Source organism: Piliocolobus tephrosceles, chromosome 20, assembly GCF_002776525.5.
Source record: "Piliocolobus tephrosceles isolate RC106 chromosome 20, ASM277652v3, whole genome shotgun sequence".
In the NCBI taxonomy this organism is placed as follows: Eukaryota; Metazoa; Chordata; class Mammalia; order Primates; family Cercopithecidae; genus Piliocolobus; species Piliocolobus tephrosceles.
In genome coordinates, this window is record NC_045453.1 from 1,513,404 (window position 1) to 1,532,558 (window position 19,155).

A 19,155-nucleotide genomic window follows, 5' to 3' on the forward strand; every position below is an offset into this window, starting at 1 on the left:
CAGCTACTTGGGAGGCAGAGGCACAAGAATCCCTTGAACCTGAGAGGCGGAGGTTGCGGTAAGCTGAGATCGCACCACTGCACTCCAGCCTGGGGCGACAGAGCGAGAATCGGTTAAAAAAATTTTTTTAAAAAGATAATGTTTGATGTGACAGATATCCCAGTTACCCTGATTTGATCATTATACATTGTATACATATATCCAAATATCACATGTACCCCAAAATATGTACAACTATCAGTTAAAAATTAATTAATAAATTAGAAAAATAAATACATGAGAAATTCATTTTCTCAGTTCCTTATTTCAATCATTCAACAGCCACAGGTGGCTGGTGGCTACTGTAATGAACAGCACAGGCCGGGCGTGGTGGCTCCCGCCTGTAATCCCAGCACTTTGGGAGGCCGAGGCAGGTAGATCACGAGGTCAGGAGATCGAGACCATTCTGGTTAAGACGGTGAAACCCCATCTCTACTAAAAATACAAAAAAATTAGCCAGGCATGGTGGCGGGCGCCTGTAGTCCCAGCTACTCGGGAGCCTGAGGCAGGAGAATGCCGTGAACCTGGGAGGCGGGGCTTGCAGTGAGCTGAGATCGCGCCACTGCACTCCAGCCTGGGTGACAGAGTGAGACTCCGTCTCAAAAAAAAAAAAGGAAATGAATAGCACAGACACAGAACAGAACATTTCCATCCTGGCAGAAAACACTCTTGCGTAACATCGATGATTCACTCAAAGCTCCATGGCCTTTTACAAGCTGGCATGAAACCAGAACTGGAATTCTGGGCCAAGGCCCTCTGAGCAGACTGCCTCGGGAGGAGAGGTGCTCCTGGGCAACTGAGACTCTGCACCTGAACGGCCCGCAGTCAAAGGAGGGTGGGAGGGACATGATGGTGTAGGCCACTGGCAGGAGGCTGAGGAATAGCACCAGCAGCAGGAGGCCCATGTAGAAGTTGTTGGATCGGGAGGCTTTAAACACGCGTTCATGGGGTACGTTGCTGCTCATCACTGCCCAGCACTGGAAGTACATGGAGGTCAGCAGGCGCAGCACGTTAATGCCCACCAGGCCTGGAGCATAGAAGGAGCCCATCCTGGAAGGGCAGAAACCAAACACCTGGTTGGGCGGACAGCAGGGAAGGCAAGGGAAAGGTGATAGAAGGAAATGCGACGGATGGGTTGGGGCATGAGGCTGAGCTGCTTTCCTGGCAAGTCCCCAGGTAAGGGGCCTCCCATTTAACCAGAATATTGATCATCAAGCCAGAACCATGTAGTCCTCAGGAGAGGGAGGCACTCCGAGCATTCCTGTCTTAAGTTCTGGCCAGGATTTTACCACTGCCTCGCCCTCGGGCATCTCGCAAATTATACTGTCTCCTGCCTGTTTCTCCTTGGTTTCCATAAAACAGCATTGCTTCTCAGTAGAGTATTTGAAGTCCTTCAATTAAGAGAATTGGACAGTGGCTTGCAGCAAGCCCTTGGCCCCTTGAAAGTCTTTACCTAAAGTTACGTACCTCCCCAAACTCGCTTTTCAGAGGAGGGAGTTCCATAGTTCATTTACCTTCCACCTTCTCTTCCTTCTTTTCTCCCTCTCTCCTTCTTTGTTTTCCTTTCCTCGTCTCTTCTTTACTCCTTCCTTTTCCCTTTCCTTTGTCTTCTTTCCTTCCTCCCTTTTTCTTCCCTCTTCTCCTTCCTCCTGCCTTCCTTTTCCTTTTCTCCCCTCCCCCCCCCCCCCCTCTCTCCCTTTCTCTCTACTTCTGTGGTAGCATATGGGTGGGCCAGAAACTGTCCTGCTTCTCATCTAGTCCTGCTCTCGATTTTTCATGTGAAAGAGGGGAGTTCAGAGAGGCAAGATGACTTATCCAGCCTCTTCCAACTAGTTAAGTTACAAAGTCTTGGACTCCAGTTTTTTGACTCCTTGGATGAGGTGATCACCAGATGAAATGGATAACTCACCAGATCATTCCTTGGTTGAAGATTAAACCCAGCACATTTCCACTAATATCAAACTCAGCATATGAAGGCTAGAGAGGGAGGGAGGGAGAGAGAGAGAGAGAGAAAAAAAAAAAAAAACATGTTGGATGAATTCAGCCAAACCCTACTACCAACCAACTGGCCAAGCCAAGGCCATTCCATCCCAAAGAGCTTGCTCTGGTAACTAGAGAAGAACCTTAGATTTAGGACTCTGTTTCTTTAATACATTTTCAACTTTTTTTGTTTTTGTTTTTTTTTGAGACGGAGTCTCGCTCTGTGCCCAGGCTGGAGTGCAGTGGCTGGATCTCAGCTCACTGCAAGCTCCGCCTCCTGGGTTTACACCATTCTCCTGCCTCAGCCTCCCGAGTAGCTGGGACTACAGGCGCCCGCCACCTCGTCTGCCTAGTTTTTTGTATTTTTTAGTAGAGACGGGGTTTCACCGTGTTAGCCAGGATGGTCTCGATCTCCTGATCTCGTGATCCGCCCGTCTCGGCCTCCCAAAGTGCTGGGATTACAGGCTTGAGCCACTGCGCCCGGCCTCGTTTTCAACTTTTAACGAAAAAATTTTACATTCTCAAAGCTGAAACTTTTAAAATGCCTGTTTCAGCTAAAAAAAAAAAAAGTGAGAGTTTCTATCTTTCAGGACTTGCAGGCTGACAGTGTGCTCTTGGGAAGACCCTTGCCTCTAAGAGAACATTTTATCAATGTTTTAATCAGAAACATACCTTGAAATTATAATCAAGGAGAAATCTAATAAATAATGAAATGCAAATAATTAAATGAGGAGTCAAAAGAAAAGAAAGCTTAAAAACAAACAAAAACCAAATCATCCTTCCAACTCTTCTTTCTCCTTCTCTTCTTCCTCCAGTCTGAGAGCAGTTCATGGAAAGGAAAGTGCCCAGCTTGGTTCATATTTTCAGCCTGACTGATTTTCAGTTTTCGTGATTTGTCCAATATTTGAAAGAACATAAAATCTGTGAGCACTGAGGATATGGGGGTCCTCATGAAGCATGCTAAAGCCCACATCCCAATTTGTCTTCCAGAAATGGAGATAAAGGGAAATGAGAACACAAGAAGGAGAGATGGGAAGTTAGGAAAGAGACAAAGGAAGGGCCAGCACGCATGGATGGAAGGACGAAACATGCATATGCTAAATCCATGGGGGTGAAGTCTTGGATATTTATTTATTGAGATGGAGTCTCACTCTGTCACCCAGGCTGGGGTGCAGTGGCACGATCTCGGCTCACTGCAACCCCTGCCTCCTGGTTCAAGTGATTACGGGATTTCACCATGCTGGCCAGGCTGGTCTCGAATTCCTGACCTCAAGTGATCTACCTGCCTCAGCCTCCCAAAGTGCTGGGACTACAGGTGTGAGCCACCGCACCCGGACCCAAAATTTAAATTTTAATATTTTAAAATGTTAAAAAAACACTTATCTACTGGGTTTCATGTCCTGCTTAGACAAATCGTGCTCGCTTCAAGATTCTAAGTTTGTACATGCTTTCTTTTAGAAACTTATATTTTCATTTTTTTGATATTTAAGACTTTGATTCACCTACAATTAATCTAGGTGAGATGAATGAAGGATATAGTCTCCCACGTTTTTATATAATTTATATATATTTTAATATAATCCTTTCCCTCCAGTGCGTTTGAAAGTCTCCCTTTATGATAAACTAAAGGCCTATATAGATAGTATCTATTTCTGGACTTTCTATTCTGTTCCATTGACATGTTGGTCTATTTTCTAGTACCAGTTTTGGTTATTATAGCTTTATCGTATGTTTTAGTATTATGGTAAGTCTAGCTCCTTTTATTCTTCTTTTTTTTTTTTTTTCTTTATATATATTTTGAGACAGGGCCTCACTCTGTTGCCCAGGCTGGAATGCAGTGGTGTGATCAAGGGATCAAGGGATCCTCCTGCCTTGGCCTCCAGAGTAGCTGGGACTACAGGCATGCACCACCACACCCAGCTAATTTTTTTATTTTTTGTAGAGATGGGGTCTTGCTAAATTGCCCAGGCTGGTCTTGAACTCCTGGACTCAAGCAATTCTCCTGCTCTGGCCTCCAAAAGTGCTAGGATTACAGGTGTGAGCCACCACACCTGGCCTTATTCTTCTTTTTAAATATTTTTTTCTGGATATTCTCACATGCTTATTTTTCAGATTAACTTTAGTATTATTTGGAAATCGTGGTGATCTTACAAACAAATTTAAGAACAATGACCTCTTAGTAATATTGTGTATTTCTATCAAAGATGTCATCCTCTTTGAGCACAAAGTTCTTTCATCTTTGTTCACAGACAAGATTATGAAGCTTTCCTGGCTGCTGAGGAGCTCAGCAGTCTTGTTTATAACTGAGACTGATGACTGAAAGAAAAAAAAATGTGACAGAAATCTGTACTGGGGCTCTTACCTGGGCCAGGCCAGGATGAGGGCTACACAGGTCAACATCCTATGGAGCCTCTCACCAGGAGCTCAGGTAAGAGGTAGGTAACTTACATGCACACCAGTGACTGCAGGCTGGGCCAGTGAGGTGTCGTGGGAGTGACATGTACAGCACAGGTATCTGAGCCAGAGATTCTGCCAGAGCATAGAAGGCCACTACTGAGAGGAAATGACACACATTTACCAGGTAGGTGGGGAAGAGGGCTATAAGGGAATACGAGTCAAAGGAGGTTTCTCAAAGCATCATCCAGAAGACAGGACCAGTGGTTATTGCGTTCTTGGTGTGTTCCAGGACTTCCCAAAATATTCGCCTCCACTGTCAGATTTCAGCCTCCCTAGTGAGAGTTGAGGCTGCTCAGGTGCAATTCCCTATCAACCATTGGCTCAGTACTGGAGCGTGTGGTCCATTTTCCCCTAGACCAGATGCCTCCATTTCCTAGAATAGAAGGTCACATTGTTCATTACATTGGGAAAAAGCAGGTTCCCCTATGAAGGCAAATAAGACCCTTAAAGGCAATACAAATTAAACACTTTACTACTCCACAGAGCAGAGACTGGCATTAAGCCTCCAAAGAAATGAAATGCCTAAGAATGCATCTCGCTATAAGTATCAAAGAGGATGGTTGAAATTCCTTTGAGCAGAATGTCCATGAAGTGGTGACCTACAAATCCAGCCTCCAAGTCCCAGCACCAGCAGTAGTTCATGAACCGCACAAAACAAGCCCGTAGGAAGTCCCCCAGCAGGATGGTGATGTACGTTACCAGCATGTCGGACACTGTCAGCCTCATGAATTCCTGCAGAGGAACATAGGAAGAGGGGGTGGTTGGAGACCTTGCCCACTTCTTCCACCCTCCCTGAGAGTTGGTTGAGAGTCTCATAAACTCTCTCCCACCCACCTGACTTTGTCTCTGTGACCCTCTGATTCTTTGTGTGTGAAGAGAGGTGACCCCTGGCTCTGGAAAATGCTTAATTTAGGTCCCCGCTCGACAGATTACCAATTGTATGGCTTTGGAATAATCTCTGAACCTCTTGAAGCTGATAATGATATCAATCTCAATCTGATACTGATACCAACACATTACTAAATTGGGAAACTTAGTAATTATGTATGTAAATTGCCTGTTAAGTTGGCTATGCCCAATGCATTGTAGTCAGCATCACTAGGACCCGAAGGCCTTGCTTCCCCACTCATTCTGAAGTGCCAGCTGCCCCCACTAAGACTAAATGTGACCATCAGTCACTGGGGACAATGCCTAGCTTTTTTCACCTCCTGCTAGTCGGATTTCTCTCTGTCTCTCTCTCTCTCTCTTTTTTTTTTTTTTTTTTTGATATATAGAGAAAATAAAACAGGTTTTGCACAGAGGCACATAAAAGAAGGACCAAAAACTGAAGAACAAAGCTTTCTCTGCATTTATATTATAGACATAATTTACTATTTTTCTGGAAAAATTGAAAATATCTACCAGACAACATCACAACCTTTGAGACACCAAACAGATTTGGAGTTCCTGGGGGCGCACAGGATCTGCTTTGGTAATTTTATTTCTTCCAAGATGATTATGAAATGTTTGCTGGATGAACAGCTGGTAAGTTTTCAGGTTTATTCTGCAAATGGAAACATCAAGGAGGGAATAACAAAGAACCAAGAACAGGGGTCACCTTTTCAGAGAGAGTATAACTACTCACAATGCCCACAGCTGTCTCCCAGCAAGAACCCCGGGGCACATCTGCAGGGTGCAGGGGTGGTCGGGGGACACTCTCATTCCAACCAGAAGAGTTATAATAGTTAAACAGAGTCCAGTGAGTGATGTTCTTTATTGTCTCTTCATTAGCAAGCTAGAACAGAAGATGGAGGTGTGGGGTAAGAAGGAGCCAGGGATAGTCCAACTGTTTCTGTAAGAACAATGAAAGCGAGCAAATGCCACAACCCTACCATCTAGCTTCTGCTTTACCCCTGGACAGAGTCCTTCCAGAAATTCCCTCCTCAGGCTTTCAATATATACAGGAGAGGCTGTAGTCTTTGGGTCTTTCCCATGAAGGTATCTTCTACTCTAAGTCACCATCTGTCTGTCCATCTATCCATTTGTCTGTCCATCCATCCATCCATCCATCCATCCATCCATCCATCCATCCAAGCATTCATCCATCCATTCATGTATTTATCCAGTCATTCATTATTCTCTTGAAAATAATTTATTCAGGGTTTCTTCTGTGCATATAAAGTAGTGGTGATACAGGAGTGACCAAGAGAGATGGAGCTTTGCTCAGAAAGGTTAGAGTCTAGTAAATGATGGAGATGAACAGGCAATTACAGAATAGAGCGATACAAGCTGTGGGAAATTATCTCTGGGAGAAGGAGCATCCATGTCACACAATGGGGGGGCCACAAAAGACTTCCTGGAGGTAGTGACATCTGGGCCAAAACCTCAAGGAGGATTAGTCAACTAATCAAACATGAGGAGAGGGGTGGAGAGAGAGGCAAGAGAGAATTTTGCCCTGTGGCAGAAATGTGAGGCTCAGGAGAGTAGAGCAGTCTCCTGGGTAGGAGGGAAGCCAGAGATGAGCCGGGAGGGGAGGTTAGGGCCAGATTCAGTCACTTCCATGCTTAGAATAATTTTCTGTTAGCATCAGGAAAAAGTTCCTACAGCTCAATAATAAGGAGGGAAGAGGTGGAGAAGAGGGGCATCAGCATAATCAGGCCCTCCCTTGCTCTATTTTTTTCACTCTTCTGCTCCCCTCCATTGTTCAGCCATCATCTAGTTCCCTGTTGACCCAGCTGTTCCCTCTGCCTTTTCCAATGTCTGCTAAGGTTCCCAGGGTAGGATCTGGAACTTCTCCTGTGCGCTGCCATGCTGCCCTGGGCTTACCCCTACTGATGCACATCCCACAGAGTGCTGTAATGAAGTCTGTCTCCTGGCCCAGAGTGTGAACACACTTGGGACAGGACTGTGTCTTCCTGTCTGCTCTACTCCAGGGCCTGCCATTGTGGGTGCTCCATAATTGTGTGGTGAGCATTGATGAATGGTTAAGTCATGACATAGCACCTTAGAGGACAATTACCTGGCTGTTAATCATTTATGGCAGCTCTGAAACAGTGTGGAAAAGGCTAAAGATAAAATATTAAGGTATCAAATGACATGTATATGGTGTGAAAAAAGAAACCAGAGAAGAAGACAGTAAAAAACAATAGGAAAAAGTTAACAATGGTCATCTTTGGGTCATAGATTCTGAGGAGTTTTTTTTAAAATTTTATTTTTCTGAATTTACATTTATTTAATTAATATGAATTATATATAATGAAATTATTATATTAAAAAAGAAAATACTATGGGCACCAGGAATTGCAGTGGGGTGGAGGGCGTTGTGGTTTTTACCTTGAGGTGGACATCATCCATCAGGGCCAAGAGAAACGTGTAGAGGTTCCCCAGGAAGAGTGCAAAGATGCGTCCCAGCTGCCACTTCAGTCCAGTGCGTGGGTGGTAATTCTCTAGGAGAGCGATGGTTTCAAACAGAGGGGGACAAAACATTCCAAGCAGGGACATCACGATCTCTACCTGAGGAATCAGGAAAGCCTAGGTTGTGTCATCAACATTATACTTGTTTGGCCGCCATCCCTGCACTCCCATGGCCATCGATCTCCACTTCTCTGCTGCCCTCTCCGCTGCCCCTAGAGATGCCCTGGGGTCTATACAGATTGTGGTGTGACCCTGGCAAAGGCATCAACATGCCCTGAGCAGTCGGCCTGTGCTTGCATATCATAATTGCTGTGTGACCAGACGCTATCATGGTTGTTGTTATTAGTATTGATGAAAATAACACTTTCTGACCAGGCTCGGTGGCTCACGCCTGTAATCCCAGCACTTTGGGAGACTGAGGCAGGTGGATCACGAGGTCAAGAGATTGAGAGCATCCTGGCTAACATGGTAAAACCCCATCTCTACTAAAAATACAAAACTTAGCCAGGCATGGTGGCGGGTGCCTGTAGTCCCAGCTACTCGGAAGGCTGAGGCTTAAGAATCGCTTGAACCTGGGAAGTGGAGGTTGCAGGGAGCTGAGATCGTGCCACTGCACTCCAGCCTGGGTGATAGAGTGAGACCCTGTCTCAAACAAACAAACCAAAATAGAGAGAGTGTGCATTTGGAGTCAGCTCTCTGGGTTTAAGCCCCAGCTCTAACACTTGCTGTCTTTGTAACTTAGGAAAAGTTACATCACTTCTCTGTCCTTCTTGTTTCTTCATGGGCAAAATTGTGATGACAGTCCTTGTGGTGAGAATCAGAAGAGATAATATATGTAAATCTACTATCCCAGAGCATGGTAAGCATCAAGCACTCAATTTTGGCTCCAGTTTTGGGAGAATACCGACTCGTATGACTGAATCTGACCACAATAGGACATCTCTCTGCAATTAAAACTGCTCACCCGGCTGGGCACAGTGGCTCACGCCTGTAATCCCAGCACTTTGGGAGGCCAAGGCAGGTGGATCATGAGGTCAGGAGATAGCCAGGAGATCCTGGCTAACATGGTGCAACCCCATCTGTAGTAAAAATACAAAAAATTAGCTGGGTGTGGTGGCACGCACCTGTAATCCCAGCTACTCAGGAGGCTGAGGCAGGAGGATTGCTTGAGGCGGGAGGATTGCAGGAGGCGGAGACTACAGTGAGGTGAGATCGTGCCACTGCACTCCAGCCTGGGTGACAGAGCAAGACTCCATCTCAAAAAAACAAAAACAAAAACAAAAAACAAACAAAAAATAACTGCTCACCCAGTGGAAAGTAAATCCCTGAACTTTTGACCAAATTGCAAGTTGGTCAGCTTTTCTCGGCTGGTCCTGACTCTCCCACTCTCTCTCACACCAACCCTTGGCTTGGTTTCTCATTATCTCCATACCTGTCCATATAGTTCTTACCTGGAGAGCCATCACTGCCCCATATCTACCACTGCCCTTCGTTATATGTTTGTGTAATGCTTAGCCTAATTCCCTTCTCTGCCACAAAATTCCACTACCTCTTCAGCTCTCATGGACAGTTCCATCTGTAACCTAAAACATCTTATTTGATCATGGTATTCCTGCCTACCGTTGTTTGTGCTTTGGTTTATTTTTGTCAAGCCTGCATCCTAAGGAAACTGCAATCCTCTTAAGGGTAGAATTCATCTTGGGCATCTTTTGAGTCCTTCTCACAGCTCAGTGACCCAGTGAGGCTTTGTGGAAGGGACGTTTTTCCCTTCTTACTCTATTCCTCAGTTCTCCCATCCTACAGAGGGGCCCCCAAAGTCCCTGTCTTTCCATATCTTAAACCCATTCTGACCATGTCAGGAGCTACACTGGGGCCTCTAATCCACTGTTGGGAGTGCCTGAGTTGATGTCCAGCTGCACTGATCCAGAGTGGGTTAGAGGTAAGTCTAGGCAATCAGGAATGAGGCCCCAGAGAGAGACTCAGAGCCAGACAGGTACTGGGTCCTAATCCTGACTCCGTTGCTAGTAAGTGTGCGTCTTAAATTTTCTGGTCCTCAGATATTTATGCAAAAACTAGGACTAAGGATGCCTATCCTGCCATGGTGCTATGAGGCATAAATAATGCATATAGAGGTCTATTGTAGGTATTCAGTTAATAGTTTTCTCCTGTGTCTTTCCTCCATCTCTCATTTATTAAGCACTTATTATGTGTGAGTCACTGTGCCAAATTCTAAAGATGCAACAAAGAATAAAAGTCATACACACTCTGCCCACAAGGACTTAAAGTAGATGTAAATAATTCCATAATGAGTTAATCATTACATAATCATTACAAAGGTAAAAATGCTGCAAAGGGTAAGTACATTAAGTATATAATAGAAATAAGGATATAACATTTAAACTCATACCTGAAATTATTCAAGAGAGATGAGAGTGTGTGAGAGAAAGCATCTCAGCAGAACAGAGGCCAGTGTTGCTGCAGTTTAGTGAAGATGGGAAGAGTGACTAAAGGTACAATTGGTGGCTAGGTGTGGTGGGTCATGCCTGTAATCCCAGCACTTTGGGACGCTGAGGCAGGTGGATCACCTGGGGTCAGGAGTTTGAGACCAGCCTGGCCAACATGGCAAAACCTCGTCTCTACTAAAAATATAAAAATTAGTCAGGTATGGTGGTGCATGCTTGTAGTCCCAGCTACTTGGGAGGCTGAGGCAAGAGAATCACTTGAACTCAGGAGGTGGAGGCTGCAGTGAACTGAAATCGTGTCACTGCATTCCAGCCTGGATGACAGAGCGTGACTTCATCTCAAATAATAATAATAAAGAAAAATAAAGGTACAACTGGGAAGGTAAGTCAGGGAAAGCCATCTAGGACTTTATCCTAAGAGAAAATGATGGTTTTCATGGTGAATGCATCTTCATACCAAAAATAATAACTTGGAGTTCTGGGAAGATAATGATAGCCACAACATGATTTTTTAATCTCCCTGAATTCTCATGTAAAACTGGATGAAGCAATTAAATAATAAAATAAAAATCACATAGACATCAAAGTTAGATGTCCTAATGAATCCTTAAATACAAGTGGTTACAATACAATACAAATTACCAACAGCCACAAGTTCTTACAGAGTTCATGTTTGGATGAGAGAAGGCCAAGAGAAACAGTGGGGTGTCCAGTGAGTTTGAGAACAGGAGGATGTCAAAATGGCTAATAGGTACTCAGTGAAAAGCATAGTGGAACAATCTGAGAACAACAGCTGAAACTGTGAGGAACTCTGCTCAGTCTGATAATAGGTGAGTGCAAGGTCATTCTTGGTTAATCTGGAGATGAGCTAAAACAGCCTGGGCCTCTTGAACTTTTGAAATTGATCAGTCAAGCTCCCTAACAGGACAGGGCACAACATGAAGGAGACTATTCTGAGAACAGAATTGAAATTAAGCAGACAGGGGGAATATAGAGAAAGGAATGGGAAGGTCTAGATAAAAAGTAGAAAAGAGATGAGAGGCAGGAGCTCTCAGAAAGCAAGCCACCATATATTTTGAAGACTTCACAAAAACAGTGGAAGAGAGAGCTCTGTTAAATTAGGAAAGTTATCCTGAACTATGCCTCACTAAAACTTCAGCAAAACTAATTTTATATGAAAATGAATAGCAGAAAAGTTTTTTTCTAGGTCAAATCCCATACAAAGTTATTACAAGGAAAAGAGAACAAGAAGTAGGTTAAACTCCTTTCAGATAATGAAAATGCACCAAAAAGTAAGTTATACAAAACAGTTAAAAAAATTATAATCAGTATTCAAAACAGAAAACTGAAAGATGTTAAGAAAATACAGGTCACAAAACAATATAAATAAAATTAGAAAAACCCAGAATACTGGTAACAGAATACTGCCCCAAAAAAAAAAAAAAAAAAAAAAAATTAAGGGAAAACTATGTTAAAATTGAAGAATACCTAAGAGAATCACAATTAAAAAACATAATGATAATTACAAGAAAAAGATAAAAAGGGGGAGAATTTTAAAAATAAAAAATATATGAAGAAAAGTTAATAGGATTTGAGAGAAAATGAGATGTATTGAAGAGAGACAAAGAAGATTCAACACAGGTATAATAGGAGGTCCTGAAGAAAAAAACCCAAACATGGGAACAGAACAAATTAAAACAACTGTAATTCAATAAATCTTCCCTTAAATGAAAAACAAGATTTGAATCTGCCTAACATTTACAAAATCTTTGGGGTCCGGTATGGTGGCTCACACCTGTAATCTCAGCACTTTGGGAGGTGAGGTGGGCAGATCATTTGAGGTCAAGAGATCGAGACCAGCCTGGCCAATAGGGTGAAACCCCATCTCTACTAAAAATACAAAAATTAGCCAGGCATGGTGGCATGCACCTGTAATCCCAGCTACTCAGGAGGCTGAGGCAAAAGAATTGTTTGAACCCAGGAGGTGGAGGTTGCAGTGAGCCAAGATCACGCCACTGCACTCTAGCCTGGGCGACAGAGTGAGACTTCATCTCAAAAAAAAAAGAGAGAGAACACATTGTGTATCAGAGAATATCAAACCAGAATGACCAACACCAAGACGTATTCTTAAGTAAAGTTAATGGACTTTAAAGAAAAAGGAAAATAAATCTTGGCATGTAGGTAAAAGGAGCAAGTCTATCATTTTGCCTTATTTTCTTGTATACCAGGTAACCTTTAACTTCTTTCTGGTCATTGACCTTTAATAATTATTTATGGAGTTCTTTGAGGCCTAGATATGTACATGCTGAATTAGAGGGGCTCTAAGCTTGGTTCTGCCAGGTGCCTGGTACACTACCATCTACAACGCTTTGAACCAAAGTCAAGGGCTGAGAGCCCCAGATACAAGTCTGCTCAGTGGAAGGTCTGAGGCCATAGGCTCTGGGGATAGCACCTTTTCCTTCTCTTTTCCACTTCCAGCCTAAACAGGAAGCTGCCCCCTCAGTAGTTACTGGAGGTGCGAGGAGGGTCAGATGAGGTTCACCCATACCTTGAATGCCTTAACTCCTGGGAGAGAGGTGGTGAGGTCAACTTAGGGAGATTTTCCCCTCCTCCTAATATGGAAAAGTCCTGGTTTGGAAACTTTGTCTCTTTGGACTTTATGGACTGAATCGTGTCTCCTCCTCCCCCTCCCACAAATTTGTGTCTTGAAGCCGTAACTCTCAATGTGACTATTTGGAGATGGGGCCTTTAAGGAGGTAATTAAGGTTAAGTGAGGTCACAAGGGTGGGACCTAATCCAATAAGACTGGTGTTCTTCTAAGAAGAGGAAAAGACACCAGACATCTCTCTCTGTCTCCGTGCACATGCACAGAAGAAAGGTCACAGAAGGACACCGGGAGAAGACAGCCCCTGCAAGCCTCAGGAGAAAGCAAATCTGCCAACTCCTTGATCTCAGACTTCCGGCCTCCGGAACGGTGAGCAAATACATTTCTGTAGTTTAAGCTACTCAGTCTGTGGTGCTTTGTTGTGGCAGCCTATGTTTTTTCGCTCTATACTCTCAACACTTTACTTCCAGGACACTTCTGATACCAAATGTGTCAGACACATTTGACACTTCTGACACCACATTTTTTCCCATACCAACCAATTTTCTGATACCAGCTGGGTAGCGTAAAATTCAATTCAATTAGGACACTAACCCTAGTGAGCACAGACTCCACAGGTGAAGGGCTCAATCCCACAAGGCTGCCCCCACTTTGGATGCCAATCACAAGTATTAGGTCGCCAGGTTACTGGCAACTTCTGTCTGATTTGGCTATAAAGCAGAGATTCTCACAACCCCTTTCTTGGGTTTGGTCATTTGCTAGAGTGAGCAAATCATTCAGGAAAACAATTTAATTACTAGATTATCTGTTTATCTCAAAGGATATAACTCAGGAATGGCCAGGTGGAAGAGATCCATAGGATAAGGTATGGGCAAGGTGCTTGGAGCTTCTAGACCCTCTGGGCTTGCCACACTCCACATGTTCAGCAACTCATAAGCTCTTCAAACACTGCCCTTTGGGTTTTTATGGAGGCATCATTATGTAGTCATGATTGATTAAATCACTGGCCATTGGTGATCAACTCAACCTCAGCCCCTCTCCCCTCCCTGGAGGTGAGGGGATACGGCTGAAAGTTCCAATTTTCTAGTCACTGGTTCCCTTGGCAGCCAGCCCACATGCAGAGGTTATCCAGGAGCTTCCAGCCACCAGTCATCTTACTGGCATACACAAAAACACTGATCACTCTAGAGATTCCAAGGGTTTTAGGGGCTGTGTGCCAGAAACTGGTAGCAGACCAATATATAATAAGAAATATGTAATAATATCACAGTCCTAGCAAACTGATACATCATAATTTGTGATCCTAATGTCTCAAAATGGAGTCAGTCATGTCAAAAAGCATTGAGCCCATAGTGAAGTTGTTCCACCCCCTCTCAAAGTGATAAGCATGTATATAATGGGCTGAGGTGGTAAGTGAACACCTGCTGCTTCCTGGGATTTCCTGAAATGAACTGATAGAGAATGAAAGGTTGGCTGAGATAAAGAGAACAGACCCATCTGGGAGGATCATAAAAGCAGCCAGGACCTGGCCTTGTTCAAAAAGCCTTTGGAGGCTCTGCCCATGAGAACTCTGGAACCTTCTCCCGATTTTGGCAGCGGCTGCTGGAAGCTCTGCAAGAGAGAAACAGCGATGCCTGCTTCTGCTGGCCAGTGCCTGAATGACTTCTGGATCCACTCGGCTCATCTGTTGATGTGTTGGTCTCCGGAGCCATCGTTGTGGTTTGTTACCTCCCTTTTATTACTGCCTGTGTGTTGAATATTAGTTGAGTGACTGATGGGGTATGAAGGCCTCGAAATAAATTGGGAATTCGAGAACTGCTGACTGGCTATTCTGAAACTTCCCACCTTAGGACAGAGTCACTACATCAAGGCTGCAGGAACCTAATTAACCCAACACAGGCTAAGACGCTGGCCCTAGTGGGATGGAACTAGAGCACAGGAATAAGTGTTTGAAAAGTCAGCATTTGCCTTCAGAGCATAAGAGACTTGGCACTGATACTCCCCTTATATTTCTGGCCACAGGCTTTCACTTAAAATTGGTCTTGGGGGTCTCTCACTGTGTTTTCAGATCCTCAGTGTTTTCAAGGTATGCTTTTTCTTTAAACCAGCATTTTTAGTGCTTTTAATTGGTTACTTGATCCAAATAACCTAGGCCACCCTTAGCAGAAACCACCGGCCCCGTTCTTTTATTTTAAACCTTTCTGTGTCCTGATGTTTTAGATTAGTTAATTATAAATAGCACATAGCTTTAACAGTTTTTGATCTAATTATTATTGTCTTCAAACTGTAGCATCAAATCCATTTACATCTGTTAGAATCACTGATATATTTAGATTTAAATCTGATTTTGTGCTTTATATTTGTCCTCTTATCAATTCCATATTTCCTTTTTTATATCCTTTCTTGCTCTGTTGGGAGAAGATAAGCTGTCTTCTTTTTTTTAAATTGCAGTTTGAATGCAATTTAATTTATCTTATTATATTAATTTATCTAGCTCATGATTATTAATTTATCTAGCTCATGATTCTGTGGGGCAGCATTTTTTTTTTTTTTTAACTGGACTTAACTGGGTGGTTCTTTTGTTAGCCTTACCTGCTGATAGCTGATGGCTCCATTCAAATATCTGGTGGTTTACTGGCTATTGGCCAGGGTGGGGAGATGGACCATGTGTCTCATCATTCAGGAGGCTAGCCAGAGATTATTCACATGATGGAGGTGTGAGGGTCTCCAAAAGCAATAAAAGAGCAAGTCTTAATACACAAGCACTTTTCAAATCTCTGCACGTTTCGTGGTTGCTATTGTTGCATTGGCTAAACCAACTCACATGACCAAGCTAAGGTGGATTCAAAAGATGGGGGACACAGATGCCACCTCTTCATGAATGTGCAAAGGAAAGCAAAGGGATGTGCATAAAATGACAGGAAGAATTTGTAGCCATTTTCACAAATGACCACAGATTCAAATTCCCAAAAGAGGTTTGTGGATTCTATGTTATCACAATAAAACCTTAATGTGTTTTATTGTGGAGCTTGATGAGAAAACTCACTCTATCAGATATTAAGACATAGTATAAATGCATAGTGTATCAGTTTCTTATTTGTGCAGGAATAGACAAATAGGAATAGAACAGAGAGCCCAGAATCACACCAATGCATTAATAAGCACTTGATTTACAACATAAGGAACTGCAAAGCGGTGAGGAAAGGATCACCTCGTTAGTAATTGGTGTTGCACAGTTGGCTATCCAGTTGCTAATCCAGTTTTTCTAGTTGTAAAAGCCAGTTCCAAAAACCTAATAACAGGTGACTTTTTGTTCAGGATATTCATGCTATTTGACTGGAAAGGGATGTAATTTCACTTATTAAAACAACCCTATAATCCAGACTTTATTGAAATCAAATGAATGGCATAGGAACCAGTGATTTCAGTATTTGCCGTCAACCTTCACTTCATCAGAGATGTGTTCTTACCTCATTCCTTTCATACCAGCTAACATTCTGCATTTTGGAGAATTGCTGGGATCGCTTCACCACAAAGTAAATTAGGTACCCACTTCCACACAAACAGCAGATGATGAGAAAGTTGGCCAGGACACGAAGAAATCTTGTCAGATGGATATTTTCTTCTTTGTTACTCTCTTGTTCATCCACTATTGATTCCTTAATGTGTGAAAATGAGATGTGCATAAATGTCAGGCCAGAAATGCCAGAACCATGGCTGTTGGGTCCCTGAAAATAGTACTTTCTATATTTCCAGAAATGAAATAATACAGAGGAGATGATGTAATGCCCTGTGCCCTATGGAGAATTATTTTCTGTAAAAAAAAGTTTGTGGTTATTGCTATTCCAGTACGTATAAGAAAAACTTAGATTTCTTAAATAGTCACCATGAGTCAGACATGGTACTTTCCATGCATTGTCCCTCTTTCTTTCTTTTTTGAGACGGAGTTTTGCTCTTGTTGCCCAGGTGGGAATGCAATGGCACAATCTCAGCTCACCACCTCCCGGGTTCAAGTGATTCTTCCGCCTCAGCCTCCCGAGTAGCTGGGATTACAGGCATGCGCCACCACACCCGGCTAATTTTATATTTTTAGCAGAGATAGGGTTTCTCCATGTTGGTCAGACCAGTCTCGATCTCCCAATCTCAGGTGATCTGCCTGCCTCAGTTTCCCAAGCTGCTGGGATTACAGGTATGAGCCACTGTGCCCAGCCGCATTGTCCCTCTTAATCCCAGCAACAAACCAGTAGAACAGTTACTGTTATTGCCCATATTACAGACCCTAAGGCCCAGAGAGATTTCAGTAACCGATTGGGACTACATTAAGTCTATAGGTCAAATAGATTCCAACTGAATCTTAAAATATTGAGTCTTCTAATCGAGGGTTGGCAAACTCATTCTATAAAAAGCTGGATAGTATTTTTGGTTTGCTGGTCATATGGTCTCTCTCACAACCACTCAACCATTGTGGCATGAAAGCAACCATAGACAAGATGTAAATACATTGGAATGCTTTGTTTCAATAAAACTTTATTTGTAAAAGTAGGCAGTAGGCTGGATTTGGCCTGTGGGCCATAGTTTGCCAACCTCTGTTCTAATCCATCAGCATAGCGTATCTTCCATTTACTTAGGGTTTCTTAATTTCTTTCAGCATTATTTTATACTTTTGGTGTAATGGTCTTGTACATTATTTTGGCTAAATTTATACTTAGGAATTTTATGTTTTTTTGATATTATTATCAATAGAATTTAAACTTTTTTTCTTTTTCTTTTTTCTTTCTTTCTTTCTTTTTTTTTTTTTTTTTGAGACAGAGTCTCACTGTGTTGCCTAGGCTGGAGTGCATGGCATGATCTCGGCTCACTGCAACCTCCGCCTCCTATGTTCAAGCGATTCTTCTGCCTCAGTCTCCTGAGTAGCTGGAATTACAGATGCCCACCACTACACCTGGCTATTTTTTGTATCTTTAGTACAGGCAGGGTTTCTCTATGTTGTCCAGGCTGGTCTCGAACTCTTGACCTCAGGTAATCCACCTGTCTCAGCCTCCCAAACTGTGGGGATTACAGGTATGAGCCACTGTGCCTGGCCTTAAACTTATTTTCTAATTGTTTTCTGTTAGTATATAAAAATTGATTTTTGATTATTAAACTTGTGCCCTAGACACAGAGAGTAAGTGGTAGAACCACGATGAAAAATGAACTCTCCCAGACCCCAAAGTCTTAATTCACAGAATTTTCACCTCTATTCTGTTATACAAGTATATTATGTCTCTTTTTTTTTTTTTTTTTTTGAGGTGGAGTCTCGCTCTGTGGCCCAGGCTGGAGTGAGTGGCGTGATCTCAGCTCACTGCAAGCTCCGCCTCCCGGGTTCCCGCCATTCTCCTGCCTCAGCCTCCCGAGTAGCTGGGACTACAGGTGCCGCCACCTCGCCCGGCTAGTTTTTTGTATTTTTAGTAGAGACGGGGTTTCACCGTGTTGGCCAGGATGGTCTCGATCTCCTGACCTCGTGATCCGCCCGTCTCGGCCTCCCAAAGTGCTGGGATTACAGGCTTGAGCCACCGCGCCTGGCCCTATTATGTCTCTTTTAATAAACTCACAAAAGAAGTCATTTTATTTCTCACATGTTCAAAGTGTTTCAAAGACATTAATCTTCTTTGTCCCTTTCTCACAGTCCTGGAGGAAAAGTCGAAGGCCCCAATCACCCCTACCCTGGCTTTGGATGGAAGTGGCCATAAGCCCCCCATTGCTGTAAGAAGAGGGAGAGGAGACAGAGTCAGCTCCCTGCTCCATGCACTACAAAGCCCACCGGGCTCTAGGCTGGGAAACCCATGCTGTGAGTTGCTGAGCTCAAGCCCTTTTCCTAGTGGGTGTCCCTGCCATCTGCAGGCATCAGTCAGTGGACAGCAGGAAGGAATTCAAGAGAGGAGAGGGACAAAGAAAAGAGAACCAAGCACAGTTGCAGTGTAAATGTGAGCTTCGCTAGGTCCTGGGGGAAACTGATCAGACAGGAGAAATATTGAGCCATAAAGAACTTGACATGGGAGCTGGATGCAGTGGCTCACACCTGTAATCCCAGTGCTTGGGGAGGCCAAGGAGGGAGGATTGCTTGACGCCAGGAATTTGAGACCAGCCTGGGCAACATAGTGAAAGACCCCATCTCTACAGAAAATAGAAAAATTTAACTGAGCACGGCACTCTAGCCGTAGTGAGACCTTGTCTCCAAAA

The 19,155-nt window shown here is 43.4% G+C and overlaps 1 protein-coding gene and 1 long non-coding RNA gene across 2 annotated transcripts in view; one reads left to right on the plus strand and one right to left on the minus strand.

The window, feature by feature from the left end:
- LOC111548089 overlaps positions 1-4,305 on the plus strand; it is a 6,412-nt gene extending 2,107 nt beyond the window's left edge. The window contains exon 3 of the long non-coding RNA XR_002733308.1: positions 4,269-4,305. This is a non-coding gene — a long non-coding RNA (uncharacterized LOC111548089). The remainder of the gene's footprint in view (positions 1-4,268) is intronic.
- Positions 1-19,155, minus strand: part of TMC2 (transmembrane channel like 2) — a 106,458-nt gene that overhangs the window by 24,939 nt on the left and 62,364 nt on the right. The window contains exons 11-16 of the mRNA XM_026455222.1: positions 16,407-16,595; positions 7,789-7,968; positions 6,101-6,250; positions 5,080-5,208; positions 1,949-2,016; positions 850-1,089 (exon numbers count right to left, since the gene is read on the minus strand). Coding sequence (XP_026311007.1) covers positions 850-1,089; positions 1,949-2,016; positions 5,080-5,208; positions 6,101-6,250; positions 7,789-7,968; positions 16,407-16,595 — 956 coding nt within the window. The remainder of the gene's footprint in view (positions 1-849; positions 1,090-1,948; positions 2,017-5,079; positions 5,209-6,100; positions 6,251-7,788; positions 7,969-16,406; positions 16,596-19,155) is intronic.